Source organism: Camellia sinensis, chromosome 4, assembly GCF_055761805.1.
Source record: "Camellia sinensis isolate YWXY chromosome 4, ASM5576180v1, whole genome shotgun sequence".
NCBI classification, from domain to species: Eukaryota; Viridiplantae; Streptophyta; class Magnoliopsida; order Ericales; family Theaceae; genus Camellia; species Camellia sinensis.
Window position 1 is genome coordinate 170195836 of NC_138964.1, and position 23731 is coordinate 170219566.

At 31.5% G+C, this 23731-nt stretch overlaps 1 protein-coding gene across 2 annotated transcripts; it reads right to left on the minus strand.

The window, feature by feature from the left end:
- Positions 1-246: 246 nt before the first annotated feature.
- LOC114310348 (uncharacterized) lies at positions 247-2332 on the minus strand. 2 transcript variants are annotated; one of them, XM_082866907.1, is made up of 3 exons: positions 2102-2332; positions 1731-1818; positions 247-912 (listed from the first exon to the last, which is right to left on the minus strand). In XM_082866907.1, exons 1-3 carry the CDS (start codon positions 2111-2113, stop codon positions 488-490), a joined length of 525 nt encoding a protein of 174 aa, XP_082723033.1. In that variant the 5' UTR covers positions 2114-2332; the 3' UTR covers positions 247-487. The 2 variants fall into 2 exon arrangements, with proteins under 2 accessions (XP_082723033.1, XP_028112114.2); XM_028256313.2 differs by lacking the exon at positions 2102-2332 and adding an exon at positions 1898-1978.
- Positions 2333-23731: the final 21399 nt, after the last annotated feature.

A 23731-nucleotide genomic window follows, 5' to 3' on the forward strand; every position in this document is an offset into this window, starting at 1 on the left:
AAAATATTACACGAACAAATAACATTTACAACATATGTGAATAGATAATATTTGTAAAATTTTCTAGTTTGTATAGGCATTAGACAACTTAAAATTATGTATGGAACAAATAGGCATTGCACTACGTCCAATATAAACATAAGTTCGCGAGCCAACTAGAAAAAAATATTAGAAAGGAAAATAAAAGCACATTCAATTTTCTTGCCATATCCAAAAAAAAATTTAAAAAAATAAAGAAATTATAGCTTTAGTGGAATGATTAATGAAGACTTCTATTAATCAAATTTCATAACATATCTTAATGTAACCATAACTTCAATAACTATATAGTCACCAACATCATGATCAGACTACAAATTAACCTCATTATTCATATGACAAACCCTATCATGACCACTTACAAGTACTAATAGATACTACCATTAATAACATGAATGAGCATGCTGAGGTGTTTTCTTCAATGAGGTAATCACACCGAATCTCATAATTACCCCCTATTCCCACCACAACCACCACCACAACCACAATTACCATAACATGGTGGCAATGTGACTGGCTTTTCATACCCATAGTAGTAGTGATAACATGTACATGGTCCCCAGCCGTAACCTCGATAGCATGGTCCACAACGTATCCCGGCTGGTTTATCCGCCAGCGGTGAGTATCCCAGCACCACCGGTAAAAGAGCCAAAGCCAGAGGAGGCGGAGGAGGAGGCGAAGGAGGAGGAGGAGGAGGAGGCGGAGGCGGAGGTGGAGGCGGGGGAGGAGGCGGAGGAGGAGGCAGAGGATCAATGCTCATGATTATCTTCCAACCTTCCAACCACAACTTCTCACAAATCTTCTCCGGGCTGCAGCATTTTATGGTGATCGTCACCGTGTTGTTTTTTACATCATAAACCTGGTCTCGTATCTCTAATGTTGATAATACAAAATCAGTTTCTTATCTTCAAAATAATAGGCAAATTACATCATTTTTTATTTTTAATTTTAAATTTTATACCAATTTAGTCAAATTAATATTATTGTTAGTGTTTTTGAGATTGACTTACTGAGTTAAATAAATTTATAATTTTTCTCTTAAAAATATAACAGTCGCTACTTATGTATGTATTTTTCACCAAAACAAAAATACTAAAAATTATAATTAATTGAATAATAAAATTGAGGCAATATCACATATTTATGATCAAAATCAAGTCAATTAAAATTATTAAGACCAAAATAATACACAGACTAAAGTACAAGGACTATGGTTGTAATTTCCCAAAATAATAATTAAAAAAAATTAGCACTACAATATATAAGAGTTCTAAAAGTGAAAATTTTATTGTAAAATATATTTATGGACCAATTTCTATTATTGTTAGGATAGTTGTTAAAGGTCATTCCGAAAAATAAAAAACAAGGTTTTTAGCGGCAAAATTTTAAAAATGTCACTAATAAATAGACTTTTTGGGGACAAAATAATTTCATCATAAATTGTTTATTTTTTTAGACAAAATTTGGTCCGGGATAATAATTCATTGCTAATGTCTAATTTTCGTTCCTAAAAATATAATGACATATTTCACAATAAAAATACTTAGTTCCTAAAAAATAATTTTGTTCCTAAATTTTGATATCTAAAATCTTAATTTTTTTGTAATGTAGAGATATCAAAAATATTGTATATGTATAATAAATTAATGTGTACGTATGTATATTTTATACATAAAGGTTTGGGGGCTCACGTGGAAATTTGCAAAGCACTTTCTTGATCTTCTTGTAGGAGCAAGGGCACTCAAGGTCGAGGTCAACCTTTACCACCATTTTCGTATCCTGTTCATGATGAAAAAATTTAATGAAAAAAAAAGAAGGTACCATATATTAAAGAAAGAAGAAAGTACATGAACAACACGGTTGGAGGAATAGAATTCTTTTGCTTTGTAATAAAGAAAAAAGAATCAGGTCCTGCCAATGCCATGAAAGATTTGGTGGGGAAGATGATGAAGAAAATGTAAAGCCAAACCAAACCCACACAAGATAATCAAGAACACAAAACTCAACAACAAAACCGATGGTAAAAATTAAATGGGTATGGAGGAGAGTGGTATTAACAAACCTTCTCGGCCATTTTGTAGTCTAGTCAGATCTGAATTCAGAGATGAATTTGTAGTTGTTAGGGATAAAACCAATAGTCTGCTTGGATTTGGTGATTTTAGGAGAAAAAATAAAATAAAATAAAATGGGCTCTTCCTCTTCCAATATATTCACCTCTTTGATAGTTCGGATATGAAAAATAGAAATGAATCAGAAATTTCAACGGAGAGAAATCTCTTCAAAAGTAAAGAGACTTTAAGGAATGAAGAAAAATGTCATAGGGCCCAAATTTTGTGAACCCCACACATATACGAAATTTTTGATCATTTATTTAATAAAAAATGTATCCCTAACATTACCCAAGAATGAGAGCTAATGTCGGTGGTTTACCGATTTCATCTTTAATTTTTTGAGATTTAGTCAAAATCTCCTCATAATAAAATTTTAATGCATTAAAGATAAGCATCAAAAAAAATTTAAAAGGTTTAACACATACTATTATTATCAAAATATTAAATTTTAAAATAATATAATTTTTTTTTTATCTAAATGTCGTTTTTTAATAAAAATTAGTATTTTTAGAATTTTATCATTAAGATCTATTAAATAAGATTCATATTGACTATGAAATTCTTAAAAAAATAAAATTATTACCATTGAAATTGATGTAAACAGTAACATGTTACCCTGTTTGACAGTAACATATTACTCTATCTCATAATACGATGGTGCTACATGCACCAATTAGTGTGCTATATAGTGTACCAACACTAGTTATGACATTATTTTTGACCCCATTCATTATACAAATTACAAATATCAAAAACTTCTTAAATTATGTTATATCATCAATTGGTACATTAATTAGTACACTAATCGATATATATAGCATTATTTCTCGTAGCAACATGATATTTTGACAATAGTATCCGAGGTATTATCCAAGAAAAAAAAATTTACTTTGTACTTACCCTCTCATTTATTTAAAAACTTAAACTATTAAAAACATAAATAATTTTATTATTTATATTCTCAATACGAATACGCTTTTCAAATATGAGTGAGATTTTCTCTCATAGAAGTGTCAAAACACATGTAAAATTTTACTTGTTAAATAGATTATGAAATTCAAACACAAGATCAAAGGCATATCATATGCACAATTTAATGAGTCTACAACATAAAATTTTCAATTTTTGAAACAAGAAAGAGATGACAAACATTCTAGCACTACAGGAAATGCCACTTTTGGCGACCAAAATATTGGTCGCCAAAAGCCCCATTTTTGGTCGCCAAAACAAATTAGCGACTAATATTTTTTGTCGCCAAAGTCGTCGCCTATAGCCTGTCGGCGATAGTATTGGCGACTAAACTATTTTTGGTCGCTGAAAGTGAACGTTTTGGCTACTAAACTCTGGTTAGTCGGCTAAGGTTATCTTTGGCGACTAAAATATTAGTCGCCAAAAGTGAACATTCGGCTACCAAACTCTGAGTAGTCGGGAAAGGGTATATTTTGGCGACTAAATATTTAGTCGCCAAAAGTGTTCAAATAAAATAAATTAAATTTTCAGCAACTAAAACTTTTTGTCGGGAATAAGTTTTAGTCACAACATTACTACATTTAGGGACTAAAGAATTTAGTCACCAAAAATATTATTTTTCATTTTGTTAAACTTTTGGCTACTAACCATTTAGTCACTAAAAGTTCTACCTTAGGCATGGTGACTTTTGCCGACTAAAACTGTTCGTAGCCAAAAACCTATTAAGATTCATTTCTTTACTTTTTGCCACCAAAAGTTTTAGTCGCCAAACGATACCCTTTTTTCCGTGACTAAAAAATTTAGTAGCCAATAGTTTATTTCTCTCATTCTCAAATTTTTTAGCTACTAATTATTTGGTGGCAAAAACGTCTTGGGTTATGTTTTTGCTACTAAATTATTAGTAGCCAAAACTTTTGATTACCTATTTGGCTACCAAAACATTTGGTGGCCAAATAATTTTCTGTTTTTTTTTTTAAAAAAAAAAAATTGTAAACAACCTGTATTCATTTATATTACATGTACCCTGTATAAACAATATAATCCATCAACACTAAAATATATTATCAACCATTAAAGCATTCAACATAATACATGAATAACCATGATTTAAATCCATACATAATACATGAATAACCAACGTCAATAATTTAAATTACAACCTGTACCCTGTATAAACAATATAATCCATCAACACTAAAATATATTAGGGTCAATAATCCATACATAATCCATACAAATTCCATACACTCCAAGTCTAATCCAACGCCAATAATTTAAATCCATACATAATACATGAATAACCAAATTAATTTGTTCGAACCACTATATACAAATAGAGGTATAAAAACAATGCCCTCCCGTAATTGTCAAAAAATTATATATCCACATTTGTATGTCCAAAATCATCTGAAAAAAAAATAAAATTCATTAGTTGGGTGCCTATAAAATGTTAAGAAGGCTTAAAAGCTTTCCCTGTTAATGACATAGATATTCTTACATATAACACTTCTATGTTGAGATATCAGTTCCACAAATTAACTCTACATTTTAGTTAAAATAAGGAGAGAGAAACAATTTATAAAATTAAATGTCTCAGAGAAACAATAGAAAAATAATGATATTCACACAACACTTTTAGAAAAGGGCCACCACATATGTGACCACACTCAAATGTCTACCAACTTCCTTTATTAAATAATCAAATATAGGATATATTATGGCAGAATGATCTATAATCACCGAGAGCTTCAAATTCTTACCATAACACAACACAATAATCTGCTACCCTCTCAATCAAGAAAGCAAAAGGATTTAATTACTTATGACAAATAGATTTTACGTGAAGCCTTCTATAAACATATCCATTACCTTCCCACTTCTCAACTTCAAGCACTTAAAGTAAACCAGGCTCAACAACCGCTTTAGTTCGCTTACATGGGAAGGATGATATACTGGAATTGGTAATTCTATATACCCAAAGTGACCTGAAAGGTAAAAAAATGAACAAAACTTTAGTAATACTTCAATGTGTCCAGCGGTCATGACCATTCAAACTTCTCAGTGTAATCAGAAAATAAAAAGGATTAAAACATGAAAAATACCTTCGCATGTCCCCGGTTCCGTAGCACCACATGATTCACATCGAACAACTCTTTCCCAACAAAACAAAATCTCATAAGTTATTGGCAAAAGTGGCACCAAACATTCTAATAAATCAGTGAAACAGATAAAGCACAATACAAATTCTTGGATGAATTTTATTTGTATAATATAAATCAAACTAAATTATGGAAACAATGTAGTTGACAGAATACATCAGAGACAATGTAAATTGCCCTCCATGACGAATCACAAAAAATTAAAAATAAATAAGTAAATAGTGTATTTGTAAATGTATATTTCTTCCTATTTCTTTTTTTTGGCCAATGACAGAAACAATAAATAATTTAAATAAAAAGTTAACCATAAGGAATTCAGCAGTGGATAATTTGATAAGAAATGAATCATGACCATAGCTTTGCTCTGTTACATGAGCCATTAAAAGGCAAAGTACTCAAGATTTTCAACCAACTTATAACCTCTATGGACGTGTTTTGTGATGCATGCTTTAACAATTTCTTTTCTTTTTTTTTTTTTTTTTTTTTTTTGGGCGGAGGGGGGGGGGCGGAAGGGGGGGGGACTATTGAATTTAAGGAGTTTATGCTTCTGTAATACACATTATTCTTATGCCATATCCTTACTGCTACCTACTTCAACTCTCCAATGGAAAATTCTTGATTTGATTCGTCTAACATTTCCGGGCTTCAGCAGTAACACAAGATTAGAACTTCTTTGTTGTATGTATTTTTTATCAGCACATCTTAGCTGTATCTTTTGAATTCTAATAGTATTGAAATTTCAGTTCTTAGTGTCTATTATTTAGAAAAAGCATTTTGAACAACAAACCTGAATGAAAGTTGCCGGGTCAGAGGAAATATTTAGAAAGCCCTTAATGCAGTCAACTATCTGGAAAGAAGAAAATAGACATAAGTTTCATGTGAAACATCAAGGGAATCATGGTAAATTTGAAACAGAGCATCAATAAGAAGCATCAATATCATTTCACTTGCCTTACATATAGTAAGCACAGTACAAACAGAATTTTGATAAGAAAATTTCAAATGAAAAAAGGCAGCTCATCATCTTCCTTGTCATTTGAAAACAATACACCACCCAATACCAATAAATATACCAATTTTCCCTGCTTCAATCCCATTTTTAAAATCAATTTTTTATTTAAATTTCCTTTGAGAGAGGAAACATTACTTCAATAGGCAACTAGTATACTATAGATTGTATTTCTGGACATCCTGAACCAATTGATTAAATAATCATAAAATGATTTGTCATTGCTTTATTTTCAAATTGCCTTACACTCTAAGCATCTATTTTTTGAATTGGTAATATAGGATCCTACTATATGACCCGTCTTCAATTTTCAATCCTAGTAAGCTAGTTATGACAATATACATTTGGGGACTAAATTGGGTGTACTTTTTAGTTAGGGATATACCACATTAAGATTTCTAAAATGTACTTCAAATGCTATTTTATATGAAGTTTCAATGTCCACTGCCACTAGGTTATATAAAATAATGAAAGAACTAAGGAATAAAAACCAGCAATCTTAAGAAAAGATCAGTGGTCAGTCAACCACACCATCACAGAAGGACCACCTGCAAATATCAAAACCTGTATTGTTTCCTTGGCACAATATTCATGTTGGATTAGGTGGCATGGTAGTCATAACAGATGTAAAATACAGCTTTGCTAGGTTTTTGTTTTTTTAGGAACAATACCACTTCATTTTAGAAAGACTCAAAGACTAGAATTTCCTCACAACTTTACCACATTCAATGAGAAAATAAAAAAGCAACAGCTTGTTGGTAACAACTTCAAGTACCAAGCCTCAAATTGGATATTAGAAAATTTTCTATGCCACTGTAACGTAGAATGTAATTTACAATGCCTCTGGAAAGCCAAACATCTAGTAAGAATTCCTTCTCTTTGTGTTGTTAGAGTAGATTTTTTTTTGAGTAAGACTACTGTTGTTAGAGCGATAACGTAGAATGTAATTTACAATGCCTCTGGAAAGCCAAACATCAAGTACCAACTCTTTCCCAACAACTCTTTCCCAACAAAACAAAATCTCATAAGTTATCGCTCACCTCACTTTTTCAAATTTCAAATTTTAAAACACATACTCACTCTCTCTCTCTCTCTCCCCCTCAAAACACGCTTTGCTACCCCAAGAAGAAGAGGCCAAATCTATAAAGGCTAATAAAATAAAATAAAATAAAATAAAACAAAATAAAGAATTCTTACGAATGGTTCAGTTTAATTTATAGCAAATTTTTTATGTTAAATTTTGGATACTAAAACTTATAACGTTATAATTTAGATTTATGCAGGTAAGTCTTATTTAATTATGTGGTCCTTTTTAATTATATAAGTGGTGGGAATTATCGTAAGTCCATCTAAAATATTATGTACCTTAATCTCAATTGATTAAATTATGTTCCATCCGTAATCAACTAACTCACAATTATGTTCCATCCATAAGTCCGTAAGTCCATCTAAATTATGTTCCATCCGTAAGTCCGTAAATTATGTTCCATCCGGATCAACCAACTCACAATTCGTAATAAAAGCATCAAAATCTCTCATACGCCTTGAGACTCCACCCCCATTCAACTTTTTGGAAGCAAATCCATTAACGTTAAAATCACCTCCCACAACAATTTGGCGAACACAACCCAAACAAACCAATTAACTCCAACAAACGACCATCTAAACCTAGGACTTAGGACCATAAACCCCCATAAGCTAAGCCACTTATCGTTGTCATCAAAATCTCTAAACCTTATAGACAAAAAACACCCTAAATACTACTTGTAGCTTACCGACCAAAATCCCTGAAGGATCTACTACTGAAAGATAAGGCCTCCTAACTCCTATTCCAAGTCCCCCAAATGCTCCTAAAAAAATTTCAATTTTACTTTCTAGAAAGATTACAATATCTGGATTATTCTTGATCAAAGTATCTTTCACTGCACTTCTCCTACTCCTAGACCCAAGACCCATACAAAATCAATGTGGCCTAGAAGATGAATCGAGTAGGATCATATCATCTTTACTCACTTATTTTGGAACGGAAATGATTTGAAGCAGAAAACATAAGGAGATTAAGGTTCTTCTTTTTCGCTAACTTATACAGAAGGGATAAAGTCGACACTGTAAAATCAAAAGCAATGAGATAGAATCCGTATTAGATATCTTCGGTTAGGGATATAGGTGTAGGAAAAGGGAGCTTTAACTAAGTGTGTAATTGTTGCAGAAAATTTAAGCACAAAGGTAAGAGCGGTATTGACATGTAAATTAAAGATTCCTTTGCCAAGAAAGCAATTGTAGAGCAACAATTAAGTCAGATGAGTGGTTGAAAAAGAATAGAAGAAAATTACAGAAGCTAACCTTAGAAATCAAACCTACAAGCAAGCCAAAAAAAAATACCCATTAGATGCCTAATTCAAACAGTCGTCGAACATTCAGTCCCTTGCTTAGAACTCAATGGACCTGTCGGTATAGTTGGTCCAAAATCAATGAACAAACAGAGCAAAAACCAAGATATATATATATATATATATAGATTCAGAGAGATTCAAATAGATATCAATGAACAAACAGATCAAAAACGGCCATGGCTTCGATCACCTTTTCTTCACTTTGTTCTTGCACCTCCATCTCTAAATGCTCGCCTATCATCTCTTCTCTTCCTCACTCGTCGACAGTAGTCGTGGCTACAACCGTTAGTACAATCGTGGAAAATGAATGGCAAACGACCATGGCTTCGATCTCCACAGATTGGAGCCTGGATACCATCTTAGTCAGATCTTCTCGAATTCGGTGGAGCCGTAAGAATTAGGGATTTTTGATTGAAGGGGATTTTTGGTTTTTCAGATTGGGTATTTTGGTTCAAGAGATGGGGAGGGGGGAAGCCGAGCGGGAATGGAAAAAAGGGGGTGGAAAATAGAGCGGGAAATTTTTTTTGTTTTTTTGGTAATATTTAAACAGCAACATGATTCTTTTTTTTAAAAAAAAAATTATTTTTTGTTAAAATAATTTTTTTTTATAGTTAATGAATTTATTTTTTTTTGCTTCTTTATTTTTTCCAGTTATAAAGGTTGAAAATTTATTTGTTTCATTTTTATTTTAATGAATAGAAAATTATTCTTATTTTTTTACTTTGGTAGAAGTAGGAGTAATATTTTAATGAAAAATAATTTCCATAAATTTTATAAATTGGTTTTTGTTTATTTTTAGAAAAACATAAATTACAAACGCGTTTGATTTGAACAAAATGTTTAAAAAAATTTAAAAACATAAACTAAAAAGCATGTTTTTTTAGGCCTAAAATATTTATATTTATTTTTTTGTATTATTTATGACGATGGAATTATACACATTATAATTGAAAAAAATATTTGAAAAAAAATATATTTGAAAAGAGATGAGAGAGATAGAGAAGAGAAATGAGTAAGAGAGATGAGTGAAAGAGAGAGAAGAGAAATGAGTAAGAGACATAGAGAGTAAGAGACAGAGAGAAAGAGAGACCCATTTCATTTTTTGACTTTTTCCTCTTTCAATAATAATGGGCTCAGAGAAAGAGATGATTGTGATTGAGAGAAATGAACGATTGAGAGAGAAGAGAAATGAGTGAGAGAGAGAGAGAGACAGAGAGAAAGAAAAAAAGAGAAAGATAAACAAGATGAGCGAGAGATAGACAAAGAGAGAGAGAGAGAGAGAGAAAGACAGCAAAAAGAGATGAACAAGAGATATAGAGAGAGTGAGATGGAGAATAAAGATAAGCAAGAGAGATAGAGAGAGCCAGCGAGAAGAGTGATGAGTGACAAAGAGAGAGAAAAAAAAAGAGAGAGAAACAAGATGAGCGAGAGATAGACACAGAGAAAGAGAGATAGAGAGAGAAAGACAACAAAAAGAAATGAACAAGAGATAGAGAAAGAGACATAGAGAGAGAGAGAAGAAAGATGAACAAAAGAGATAAAGAGCGGAGAGATATGAAAGAGCCAGAGAGAAGAGTGATGAGTGAGAGAGAGGGAAAAAAATTGGGGAAAGATAGAGAGAGAGAGATAGAGAGAAGAGAGATTTTTTATTTGGCGACCAAAACTTTTTGGTTGCCAAAGGTAAAAACAAATTTTTATTTTCCATTCGGCAACTAAATAGTTTTGGTAGCCAAAACTCAATATACGGCAACTAAAATGGTGGTGGTTGATGTGGTTGGCGGTGGTTCTGGTAACGGTAGTGCGACGGCGGCATTAGGGCAGGTTTGGCGGCATCGAGAGTGAGAACCCTAGAGAGAGATGAGAGAGACAGAGAGAGAGTGTGTGTGAACACAACAACACCCATCTCTTTCTTTCTCTGTACTACAACACATTGACAGAGATCCACCAACGTGAGAGAGAACGTGGAGAGATAGAGTTCTAAGAGACGTGTTTGGCAGACGTGGGCGAGAGAGAGGGTAGAGAGTGTTTGGGCTGGAAAAAAATTTAATCTGGAACCTTAGATATTGATTAGGAATCATCCCAACCATTCAAATGAAATGTATCTCTTATACATTTTAACATATTTTCAAAAACCTTCCTCCCTTATTATATAGATATATATATATATATATATAATAAGAAAGAAAAGAAAGAAAGAAAATTAAAAAAAAAAAGAAGGAAAATTTTTTCTCCAAAAAATTATGAGCCAACTCAACCCTTGTTTTTTTTTTTTTGGGACTCCTGCATGACTAACTAGGCACTAATCAATTTTTTAGAATTTTAGAACATGCAATATGTATATTTTCTCATAGATAAAGACAGATGAAGAAATCATGTGTCAAGTGGATTTAATTAATTTATTATTCAGTTGTAACTAGCAGTCAAAATCATTAACGTACAACTAAAAAATATATACGCACAGCCCCAGCTTAGGCCTTTAGTTCAATTAGCATTAAATCGCCAATTACTTTTATAAATCCCTCAAATTTAAAAAAAATATATATCTAAATTAAGTGAATCTAAAAAATAATTAAGTGAATCTAAAAAATAAACAAATTTGCTTTAAATATTTAAAAAAAGTTGAAAAAATTAATTATTAAAAAATTAAGAAAAATTTTAAAATCTGAAATAATATCAATAAGTCTTACAAATATGTATTATTTACTCATAAGTCATGATGAGTGAATTTTTTTTACACACTTAGCCCTCGCGAAAGAGATTAGTGGTGAAGTTGTGGTAGTGGTAGTGTAAATGGAGTGGCAGGGGTGAAAGAGAGGTAATGGTAGTAGTAGTGGTAGTGGTGGTAGTGGAGTGGTGGTGATGATAGTAGTAATAGTAGTCGTAGAGGTGAAGTGGCGATAGTGGAAGTAGTGGTGGGGGTGGAATGGCGTTTGTAGTAGTGGTGAAGGTGGTACTGGAGATGGATGGTGAGAGACAGAAATGAGTGAGAGACAGATAGAGGAGAGAGAGAGAGAGAGAGAGAGAGAGAGAGAGAGAGATATAGAGTGAGCAACGCAAACACAGTGGGAGAGAGAGAGAGAGAGAGAGAGAAAGAAAGAGATAGAGAGTGAGAGTGAGAGACAGAAAAGAGACATAGAGAGAAGAGAGATGGACGAGAGAGACAGAGAGATAGAGAGAAGAGAGATGAGCGAGAGAGACATAAAGAGAAGAGAGATGAACGAGAGAGACAGAAAGAAAGATAGAGAGAAGAGAGATGAACGAGAGAGACAGAGAAAGATGAGAGATGAGCGAGAGAGATAAAGAGAAGAGAGATGAGCGAAAGAGACAGAGAGAGAAAATAGATGAGCGAAAGAGACAGAGAGAGAAAAGAGATAAGAGAAGAGATAGATGAGTGAGAGAGAGAGACAGATAGACAGACAGACGCAATAGTGTTTGATTATTGTTAACCGTGTATAACGTAAAAATAATTTTAAAAAGTTGAAAAAATTAATTATTAAAAAATTAAGAAAAATTTTAAAATTTGAAATAATATCAATAAGTCTTACAAATCAGATTTATTTACTCATAAGTCATGAGTGAATTTTTTTTACACACTTAGCCCTCGTTTTGATAATGAAATTTTTTTAAAACTTTTTAAATATATGTTTTGTGTCTGTAAAATGATTATTTCATTAGTGCTGGTAATAATATTGAAAAATTTATTAAAATGATAAATAATTGGGATATTTTGTCTTTTATTTGTGAATTTTGATTTATTCTTAATTTATTAGTGTTATTGAAATATGATGATGTAAAAAGTATAAATAGTTTAATTGTACTTTTTAAAAATAATAAATTTATTATTAAAAATTAAATTCATCAGACTGACCTGTAACTATGCCTTTAAATTTTTGCAATATAAAACTATCGACAAACAGCCAATAACAAGTTGCCCATTTTAGCATACCTTTCGCGTGAGGGCCCAATTATTAAAAGATGTGTTCAACCATCAAATGAAAGCCGACTACTTCTTCCATCTAAAAATAATAATCTATTTTCAGAATTTAATTTCTTTTTATAATACAATTATTACATTTTAAAAATATTAATTTTTCAAAATTACCATTTGATAGTATATTTTTTTAGACATATCAATTGTCATAATTGTACTTTTTGTATTATTAATGGATTTAAAAAAAGGACAAAATAAGAAATTCATATTATTTTAATAATTAATTTTTTTAAAAAATTAATATTTTGAGATAATAAAAAAAAATAAGATATTAATATTTTTGGATAGTGGGTGTACAACCTCTTAATAAAAATAAAAATAAAAATAATTAATTTTCTTATTTTCATTCGGCTACCAAACAGTTTAGTAGCCGAAAGTAGGTATACAGCGACTAAAAGAAATTTTGTCGCCGAAACTTGACATTTGGCAACCAAAAGTTTGGTCGGGAAAGATTAAAAATTAATTTTTTTATTTTCATTCGGCTACCAAACAGTTTAGTAGCCGAAAGTAGGTATACGGCGACTAAAAGAAATTTTGTCGCCGAAACTTGACATTTGGCGACCAAAAGTTTGGTCGGGAAAGATTAAAAATTAATTTTTTTTATTTTCATTCGGCTACCAAACAATTTAGTAGCTAAAGGTACCTCTACGGCTACTAAATTTTTATTTAGTCGCCAATTGTCATATGTTTAGCTACTAAAAATTGTTTTAGTCGCCAATTGTAATATCTTTAGCTACTAAATTTTTTTTAGTAGCCAATAATCAACATTCCCCTACTAAAAAAAATTAGTAGCTAAAAAGTTGACTTTTGCCGACTAATATTATTTTTAGCCAATTCCGTGACTTTTGGCGACTAAATTAGTTTTGGTAGCTAAAAGTGGTCGGCAAAAATGTTTTTTCTTGTAGTGTAGTTTCTTCTCTCATAAATTACCCAAATAAAAAGGAAGGATGCTACCATAAAATTATCAGCCTTGATTCATTTGTTTTTTAGAAAAAAATATCAGAAATCTTTTTAAAAATATAAACACTAATTTTATAGAAATAAATATAATATATATATATATTTCTTTTATCATTTTTTTTTAATTTTTATTTTATTTTATTTTATAATGTGTATGGGTGGTTCTGTTTGGATAAGGAAGTTCCACCAGAGAAGGTATTGTCCTGTTTTTATCTAATGTTAACGCTTTCCTATCGAAAATGAAAAAAAGGCGCAAAACGCCATTTTTATAGTCTCTTTCTGTCCCCATTTCCATGTGCTGGCTTTCATTCGCAGACAGGCCCATCTCACGCTACCTTTTAAGGTTTGGTATGGTTGGGATGCAATGCAATACGCACCCCCACATGGGTGGCCGTACACGTGCCCCAAGATTAGTGGTTTGCATGCATTCCTTGAAGAAAAAAAAAAAAGAAAAAAAAAAGTAATTAACTATAAAACCTTACGTTGAATTTTACTTCAAAATAAATTATATTATATAGATTTAAAATTAATAAAATATAAGTCATACTCAAAAATTATTCACCATGCTTGGTTGTGTTTTTTCAAAAGCACTTTTCAGAAAATTTTACTTTCTTATTTTTCGTATTTTTTTATTTTTACTGAAATTTTTAAATATTTTAAGCACTTTTTTTTTACTTTTTAGACATACCTAATATAAATATACCTAAAAAGTAAAAAAATTGTGGAAAAAAACTTTTAAAAATTCACTAAATACCAAAAATATAAAAAAAATGCGAGAATTCAGTACATTTTTTTTGTATTTTTATGTATTTATTAAAATTTTAAAATATTTTTTTACAAATTTTTTACTTTTTAAATACATCTAAATAAGCTACATTTAAAAAAGTAAAAAAAAAATGTTTAAAATTTTAAAAATATTCACTAAAAACAAAAATAAAAACAAGAAAACCAAAAAATTAATTTTTCAAAAAACTTAATTTAAAAAACTCAAACCAAATGCACTGATTGTAATTCGTAATTTTTTTGAATACATTTTTAATTAATTTTTCTAAATTTGTAGTGTTGTTATTCGGTGAAGGGCAATGCCCCAGACCCAAGTAGGGGCAACCCAGCACCCCCACGTGAGGGTCCAAGAGAGGAGAATAAAAAAATAAAAAAATAAAAAAAATTGAGCCAATCACAAATTACTGAGGTGGTGGGGTCATCCACCTGGCGTCTAAGTCATTTTGCATTGGGTGAAATAGCATACAAGAGTTTAACTATGTATGTGCACCTCGTCTACAGTGCAATTTGCCTAAAAAATAATGCGAGGACATGATTAAGTGAGTAAATTATGATTATATTTTTTGAAATTAGTTTAAAATATATAATTCTTTTTAATTTTAAAAATTACATCTCACCTCTCAAAAATTTTATTTTCATAATAAATGATCTATTTTATTAATAATTAGTAAGTTAATTATCAGTTTTTAATAATGTCGTAAATTTATTTCACTTAATAATTTATATAATTTTATCAATGTATAAAAGAGCAATTAAAAATTTTATTTCTCTAATTAATTTTATTTTAAAAAAATCTGACAAAAAATATTTATAATTTTTCAAAAAAACAATCTATATTTTAAACCATCTTCTTAATTAATTACTTACGTGACAAACCATTTGACCACGAAATAGATTTCTCCAGGAATAGCAAGTGGTGTTTTGAGAAGATGGTAAAAGTTAATTTTTTTATTTTTTTATTTTTTATGTAAAAAAATAAAAAGGTAAATGTAACTTAAAAAAGTCAAAAATTTTAAAAAAATTAAAAAGTTAATAATTGTCCCTAAGTATTGCCATTGATAACAAAAACACGGAATAAGCAACTATTTTGTCTTTGCATTTGCAGCTTGTTTCCGGTCAGCAAACTAATTTTTATGGGTAATTCTATTTTCAGATATCAATTTTTTTTAGTTCACATATTTAATAATTTTTTTTAATATAATTTTATTTTAAAATAAAAATATCATAATATCTTTTTTTTTTTTTTTTTAGTTGCAGGAAAATCCTCCCTACCTTCCTGCAGGTCCAAGGCAGCTCCCCTTGCAGAGATCACCAGGGTGTCCTGTTGGCCGTTCCGAGCGAGGAGACTATAACCTGAGAACTTGCCCCGACCTCCCAAGACAAGTTCCGCTTAAGTCAGGACTCGCACAGTGAGGGAGCATTGAACCCTCCCAAGACAAGCTCCGCTTAAGTCAGGACTTGCACAGCGAAGGAGCATTAAATCCACACCAAGTGCTGATTAGACAACTTGAGGTCCAACTTCCTAACCAACTGTGCTTCGCTCTAAAAATTGGTCCAAAAAGAAAGAAATTGAATTCATGACCTTGAGACTTAAACCCCAAATTTTAACCCCAATGCCACCCTCCTACCTTCATCGCCATATTCAACCAAAACAATCAAGGCCGGCCCTGCCCTAAGGCAGGTAAGGCTTGTGCCTTAGGCCCCATATTTTGGCCCAAACATAGGGCCCCAAAATTAAAAAATTGTTATAAGTTCAACTTTTTTTTTTTTGGTTTTAAGATCAATTTAAAGGGCCCCAAATGTTTTATTGGGCCCATGTATAATTTAGCCCATATTTATTTATAAATGTGTTTGGCCCATATTTATTAAAATAAAAATATATAAATAAATAAATAAAAAACAATAGGGCCCCTAAATTTGGTAAAACATATAAACATATATAACATAGGGTCCCTAAATTTGGCCCAAAAATAGGGCCCCTAAATTTGGTAAAATATTATAGGCTCAATGTTTTTTTTTTTTTGGTTTTAGGATCAATTTAAAGGGCTCCAAAATATTTTTTTGGGTCCATGTATGATTTACTCCATATTTATTTATAAGTGCAGTTTGGTCCATATTTATTAAAATGAAAATATATATTAAAAAAATGTTTGGGCTCAAGAAAAATAATACATACAATATATGAGCCCTATTTTTTTTATTTTTTATTTTTACGTTCTTTATCTATTAGATTTTAGTGGAATAAATAATTTTGCTCAAATTTTTTTATCTAGGTCTTTATCAATTTTAATTGAATAATTTTTTCCTAATTTTTTTGTTCTAATTTTATTTTATTAAATTGTTTTATTTATAATTTTAATGATTATATGTAGGGGTGGGCGCGGGTCGGTTGCGGCCACGGAACCTCCAATCCGCCATCCGTCTGCCAGATTGGCGGATTGAAGAAAATCAATCCGCATCCGTCCGCCAATCCGGCGGATGTGGATTGAGCGGATTGGCGGTTTGGCGGATGGATGCGAATCGGTTTGGCGGTTTAAAATTTTATAAATTTTCAACATAATTCAACTTGTGCACTTCCTCAAACAAAAAAAGAAAAAAAAGAAAAAGAAAGCATTACAGTCAATGACTTAAAAAAAATATTACAATCACTGTATGCCTTATCCAAAGAAAAAAAGTTTGAAACTTTAGAATATCATGATCACTGCATGCCTCATCCACATATTACAATCACAGTATGATTCATCCCCATAAAGTATTACAATCTGTGATTCTTAAAATATAATAACAATTCAAATCACCAAAACCATGAACAGAACAGTAGTAGAGATTGAATGTCTCTGTATTGTTACATCTACATATGTTTTTGAAAACAAAAACCAACCAGCATATATCATATTTTCTATTTATTATTTTTAGAGTTACATTTAAAAACTAAAAAATATATATGAATAATACGTTTATTTTTTTCAATTCAAAAAATATATTCAAGTTGAAAACTTTTTTTCAACAGAATATTTAAACTCTTTTTCAATTGAAAACACAAATATAATATTTAAACAAATTAAAAATACAAAGTTTTATAAATTACTAGGGGTGCTCGCGATTTGGCGGTTTGGCGGTTCGGTTGCGGCCAAAAAATCTCAAATCCGCCATCCGTCCGCCAAATTGGCGGATTTGAGAAAATCAATCCGCAACTGTCCGCTCGTCATCACGCATCCGTCCAAAATGCGGCGGATCGGTTTGGTTCGGTCGGTTTTGGCGGATCGGTATATCCGCTGCTCACCCCTAATTATATGTGTAAGTAAATTTTTTTATGATTACAAACAAATAAAAAAAATTTAACTTATTATTTTATTCATAAATTTTTTTTCAATATAAAATGACTTCATTTTCAAAATTCGTCTTAAGCCCGCGAAAACAATCCTACATCAGCTGTATCACATCTCTCATCCGTCGTCTTCTTCCGTCACCTCTTTTTCGCTGTGCATGTGACCGACCACCACCTAACACAATAAACCACACGTCACCTCTTTTTTCCGTTGCATGTGATTTGCATATGAACAATAATTGAGATTTCTTTTTTTTTTTTTGGATTTCTTACAATTTTTTTTTAAATCTTAATTATTGATGGGATGAAACTTACTCATAAGACCCACACCATTAATAACTGAAATCTGAAATAAATTATGAAAGTCTCTAAAAAAAAGAACCCCAAATATTTTTTATTTACATGTGACCACCAACACAATAAACCATACATGCTACGTCTTTTTCACTTTACATGGGACAACCTAACACAATAAACCATACATTCCCACAAAACCCCCATCATGAACCAACTATTTTCGGGATTGATTATGGAGGCTAGGATGGAAGAAAACGAATGGGGAGTAGTGGTAGTGATAGCAATGGAAGGCTAAAAGTGGTGACAACGGTAGCAAAGGATATTAGAATAAAGAAATATATACTAAATTTTTAAAAAAAAATTTATATGGACTGAAATTGTATTCTTTAAGTGAATACACTGAGGGGAATTAGTGTGTAAAAATAAAATTATCCATAATTGTAGGTTTTGGAAACATCTAAAAAAGTCATATCTTTTTCTATTTTTTTTTTTTTTTTTAGTGATTTTTTAAAATTATGTCAAATTTTTGTTTTTACTTTTCCAGCTTGTCTTAGGTAAATAAATCTAAAAAGTAAAAAAAATTAAAAGAATTCACAAAAAATGAAAAGGCAAAAATAAGAAGAAGAAAAAAAGTTCACCATTTTTTTTTTTACTTATTTTAGTCTTTATCTAGTTTTTTTTTAAAAAAAAATTTCCGGTTCATCTTCTCAAATTGAACCTATAAACCTATAATTTTTTCAACAATAATAATAATTAAAAATGCACTATAGACGAAAAAAAAAAAAAAAAAAAAAAAAAAAAAAAAAAAAAAAAAAAAAAAAAAAAACTATCGAATAATCAAAACCCTCAAAATAAAATGGTTTAGGCTAATCATTCAAGCAAAATAGTTCAACTTTAAGGCAAGTCCAAACTAACATTGGCAGTGTAATAAATTCTAGCTAACTGATTACTGAAATTTAAATGAGTGGACAAGCAAGCTATTTTTTTAGCATTTCCAACATGACACAAATTTTTCTTCGGAGCCCTACATAACAAAATTAGACCATGAAGCCGATTTCTAATATAGGTATATTTTTAATGGGGATAATATTAGGAATATTAAATTTTTTATCCAAAAAAATGACCAAATATCTCACATAGGTGTAGGATCCACACTTTTATAGATCCCACTATGTGAGACATTTGGTCATTCATTTGATAGAAAATTTAAAATTTATATTATTTTCCCTTTATGGGTAATGCTAGGAATATTAAATTTTTTATCAAATAAATGATCAAATGTCTCACATAAATGTGAGATTCACACTTTTATAAACCCTACAATCATGTAAGATATTTAATCATTTATTTGGGTGTAGGATCCACACTTTACATCAATCCCCATCAATGGTTTCAAATATCAGTAGATATGGGTCAGTATTTATTAATTTTTTGACTTATCCACATCGATATATCTTATTATACTTGTGGAAATAAAAAGAGGAATTATCACATCAACATATATACTTAGAAAAATATTTTTAGATTAGTAGTATTCATTATAAACATTAATATGCAGAATTATAAATTTTTTTCATGATTTTATAATTATTTTTTGAAACCACTATTGACAAATAATTCTCTCAAATAAAAATCACATGTATTAGCCTGATTTATGATGAGTGGTGCTATATTAGCACTTTATGAATTATTTTGTACCCATATTTTTATAAATTTTAAAACCCTTAAAAAAATTTCCCTCTTAAATAATATCAAAATTATCCTTGTGAAAATATTCTACCCATTGAATGTACATCCCTCACACTCCAAAAAAATCTATTTTCCAAAAAACCCTAACAAAGCCCACTAAGAAGAAGAAGAGCCGATGTTTTTATTGTCTCATTCATCATTGTCACAGTTGGTATACTCTCTCTCTCTATATATATATATACATAATTTTTTAGTTTTCTCGTAATAATTTCTCCTCTTGTAGGAAAAAAATTATAATAATTGGTTTTGTTGGTTTTGTTGGTAAATATTATAAAATTCAAATTTCAGCAGAGAGTTACGCATCAATATTATCAAAGTTATGCGATGAAGGAATAACTTTTGAACCTGATAATGGATTTGGGTTACTTCCGATAACTTCTGCAAGTGTTAAAAATTTTAACCATTCAATGTATTAAGAAATTTTCACATTCGGGCCTGTATTCACTACAAGAATTTTCACTTTTTGCGACTAAATTTTTAGTCGCCAAAAGTAAATTTTTAGTCGTCGAATGGTTTTGGTGACTAAATTATTTGGTCACAAAAGTAGTCGCCAAAAAATTGTCGGTAAGGGTAATTAGCGGCTAAAATTATTTTAGTCGCCAAATGTATACAATTCCTGACTAAAATTTTAGTTGCCAAAAGGTTGGACATTAAATTAAATTAGACACTTTTTGGCGACCAAAATTTTAGCCTACTAAAATTTTAGTTGGGAAAGAATTCTTTTTTGGCTACTAAAAATTTAGTCGTTGAAAGTCCCCATCTTTGGCTACTAAATGTTTAGTCGACAAAAAGTTCCTCTTTTGGCTACTAAATATTTGGTTGCCGAAAGTTCTACTTTTTTTGCTACTAAAATTTTAGTCGGCAAAAGTGTTTTTATAATTTAGTTTTTTGTTTTTAGCTATGAAATATTTTAGTCGCCAAATATTTGATTTTCTTTTGGCTACTAAACTTTTAGTCACCAAATGTCTAATTTTTTTTTTTTTTTTTTTGGGCTTACTAAACTTTTAGTCACCAAATGCCTTTTCTTTTTCTTTTTTTTGGTACTAAACTTTTAGTCACTAAATGTCTTTTTTTTTTTTTTTTTGGCTACAAAACTTGTAGTCGCCAAATGTCTTTTCCCAATTTCTTTTTAGCTACTAATTGTTTAGTCGCCAAAAACATGATATTATGTTTTATCGCAAAATTATAATTTCTCCACAACCTGTCTATATACAATACAACCAGTAATATGTATATAAACAAAATGATATATACTATCAATCATTCCACAATCTGCATCCATATACCAAAATAAATAACATTAAATATCAAAGCCCATACAAATCAACTATTGTCCAAACTAAAATAATAATTCCATACAAAATATATCAAACAAAATTCAAAGTCCTCCATATACAAAAAATACATTTACTACCAAGCGAAATTACCATTTGGCATGGTACAAATTACCATCGTAATCTGTACCACAACAAAAGGTGATATATGTATCACGACAAAAGTTTTCTATGGACCGTGACAAAACGTCCTATATGTACACCGACAAATGGTATATATGTACCACGATAGAAGGTGATCTATGTACCACGACAGTCATTATCTATTGATTGCCAAAACTTTTTTGTATCAGTAAAATTGAACTACACAAAAGTTGAGGACGACAAAAGTATTATATTAGTTCTACACAAAAGTGAAAATTTTTCTCCATACACCAATATGGATTATCCACAAGTCCACGCAACCAAGCCATCTACAAAGAAAAACAAAAAATGAAACATTAGAATTGGTTACAAAATATCAATTCAATCAGCCATATGGAACATGTTCTAACTGCATTTAAGGTAGAACAATCAAGAAATGTCTTCTTGGAAATAAAAGAAAGTATATATATAAATATATGTATCATGCAATATTTATTTCAATCAACTGCACAAACAATGTAATATGTAATTTATTCATCCTATAAATATATAAAGGCAATTATTAGAATATGTAGATGTTATTTTAATAAAGTTGTTGCTTTTTTAACTAAGTGTTGCAAGTTTTTCGACTAAGTGTAAGGCATATTTGGGGGTTGTTATGAATTTTTGTCCCCAAAAAGTCCTTTTTCGAGTAAATTTAGGGCGTATTCGGCTCTAACTCCCAACCAACAAGTCCGAATTACGTTCCGTTAGACCTCACAAGTCTTATTTATCATGGCAAAACTATCCGTGTGAGCCATATAGTCGTTTGGGGGCTGTTTTGAATTTTCGCCCCCGAAACACCATTTTTCAACTAAGTTTTGGACGTATTCGGTTCTAACTCCTAACCTACGGGTCCGAATTACGTTCCGTCAGTTCTCATAAGTCCTATTTGTCATGAGGAAACTGTCTGTGTGAGCCACACGGTGGTTCGGGGGTTGTTTTGAATTTTCGAACCCGAAATACCCTTTTTCGACTAAGTTTAGGACGTATTCGGCTCTAACTCCCAACCTACGGGCCTGGATTACATTCCGTTAGTTGTCACAAGTCCTATTTGTCATGGGAGAACTATCCGTGTGAGCCACATGGTACTTCAGGGGCTGTTTTGAATTTTGCCCCCGAAACGCCATTTTTCGAATAAGTTTAGGGCGTATTCGGCTTTAACTCGCAACCTACAGGCCCGGATTACATTCCATCAGTTCTCACAAGTCCTATTTGTCATGGGGGAACTATCCGTGTGAGCCACACAGTGGTTCGGGGGCTATTTTGAATTTCCGCCCCCGAAATGCTGTTTTTCGACTAAGTTTAGTGCGTATTCGGCTCTAACTCCCAACCTACGAGTCCGAATTACGTTTCGTCAGTTCTCACAAGTCCTATTTGTTATGGGGGAACTGTCCGTGTGAGCCACACAGTGGTTTAGGGGCTATTTTGAATATTCGCCCCAGAAGCTTCCTTTTTCAACTAAGTTTAGGGCATATTCGTCTCTAACTCCCAACCTATGGGTCCGAATTACGTTAGGTCAGTTCTCACAAGTCCTATTTGTCATGGGGGAACCATCCGTATGAGCCACATGGTGGTTCGGGGGCTATTTTGAATTTCCATTCCCGAAACGCCCTTTTCGACTAAGTTTAGGACGTATTCTGCTCTAACTCCCAACTTACGGGTCCGAATTACATTCTGTCAGTTCTCACAAGTCTTATTTGTCATGGGAGAACTATTCGTGTGAGCCACACGATGGTTCGGGGGCTGTTTTGAATTTTCGCCCCCGAAACGCCTTTTTTCGACTAAGTTTAGGGCATATTTTGCTCTAACTCCCAACTTATGGGGCCGTATTACATTCCGTCAGTTCTCATAAGTCCTATTTGTCATGGGGGAACGGTCCGTGTGAGCCACACGGTGGTTCAAGGGCTATTTTGAATTTTTGCCCCTGTCACGACCCAAACCCGCCCTTATAGGTTTAGCATCGTAACCGACCAGTAATCCTTGGATTACCGAAGGCCTCAAAACTGATTAGCAAAATTAAGGGGCTAGCGAAAGCATATACATAAATATAGTTGTCCAATGAGCTGTGCTGACTTATATGAAATGGAATATTTAAAACTTTATATACATAACCAAAAATCATTTTCTCATTATACCTACACACTTAGCAAAACATCTCAAGTACAGCCAATAAAACGAAGAACCCTCATATACAGAAACAGTAGAACTTTAACACATGACACTTCAGGAACCTCCATGTGAGGTGCAATGGTTGGCTGACAGCAGGACACAGGTTCAGACAAAAGCCCTCAGGCTCGATCTCCAGAATGCTCACCTATACATATATATACACACAGTGAGCTAAAGCCCAATGAATAACATTAAGGTAAAGGAGTTAGTGAACGAATTTCGAACATATCATAAGCGTAAAACAAATCATCACATAATCATTCTTGTATCTGAACATAATAATGGTACATCCCATAGAACACATCACATAACGT

Excerpts from the sequence above, each read along its gene's own strand:
- LOC114310348 (XM_028256313.2), bottom strand. The coding sequence starts at position 1,963 with ATGGCATTGGCAGGACCTGATTCTTTTTTCTTTATTACAAAGCAAAAG. Across the intron at positions 1,819-1,897 it reads AGAATTCTATTCCTCCAACC|GATACGAAAATGGTGGTAAA; the intron begins GTGTTGTTCATG and ends CATCATGAACAG. Across the intron at positions 913-1,730 it reads AGTGCTTTGCAAATTTCCAC|AGATACGAGACCAGGTTTAT; the intron begins GTGAGCCCCCAA and ends TATCAACATTAG.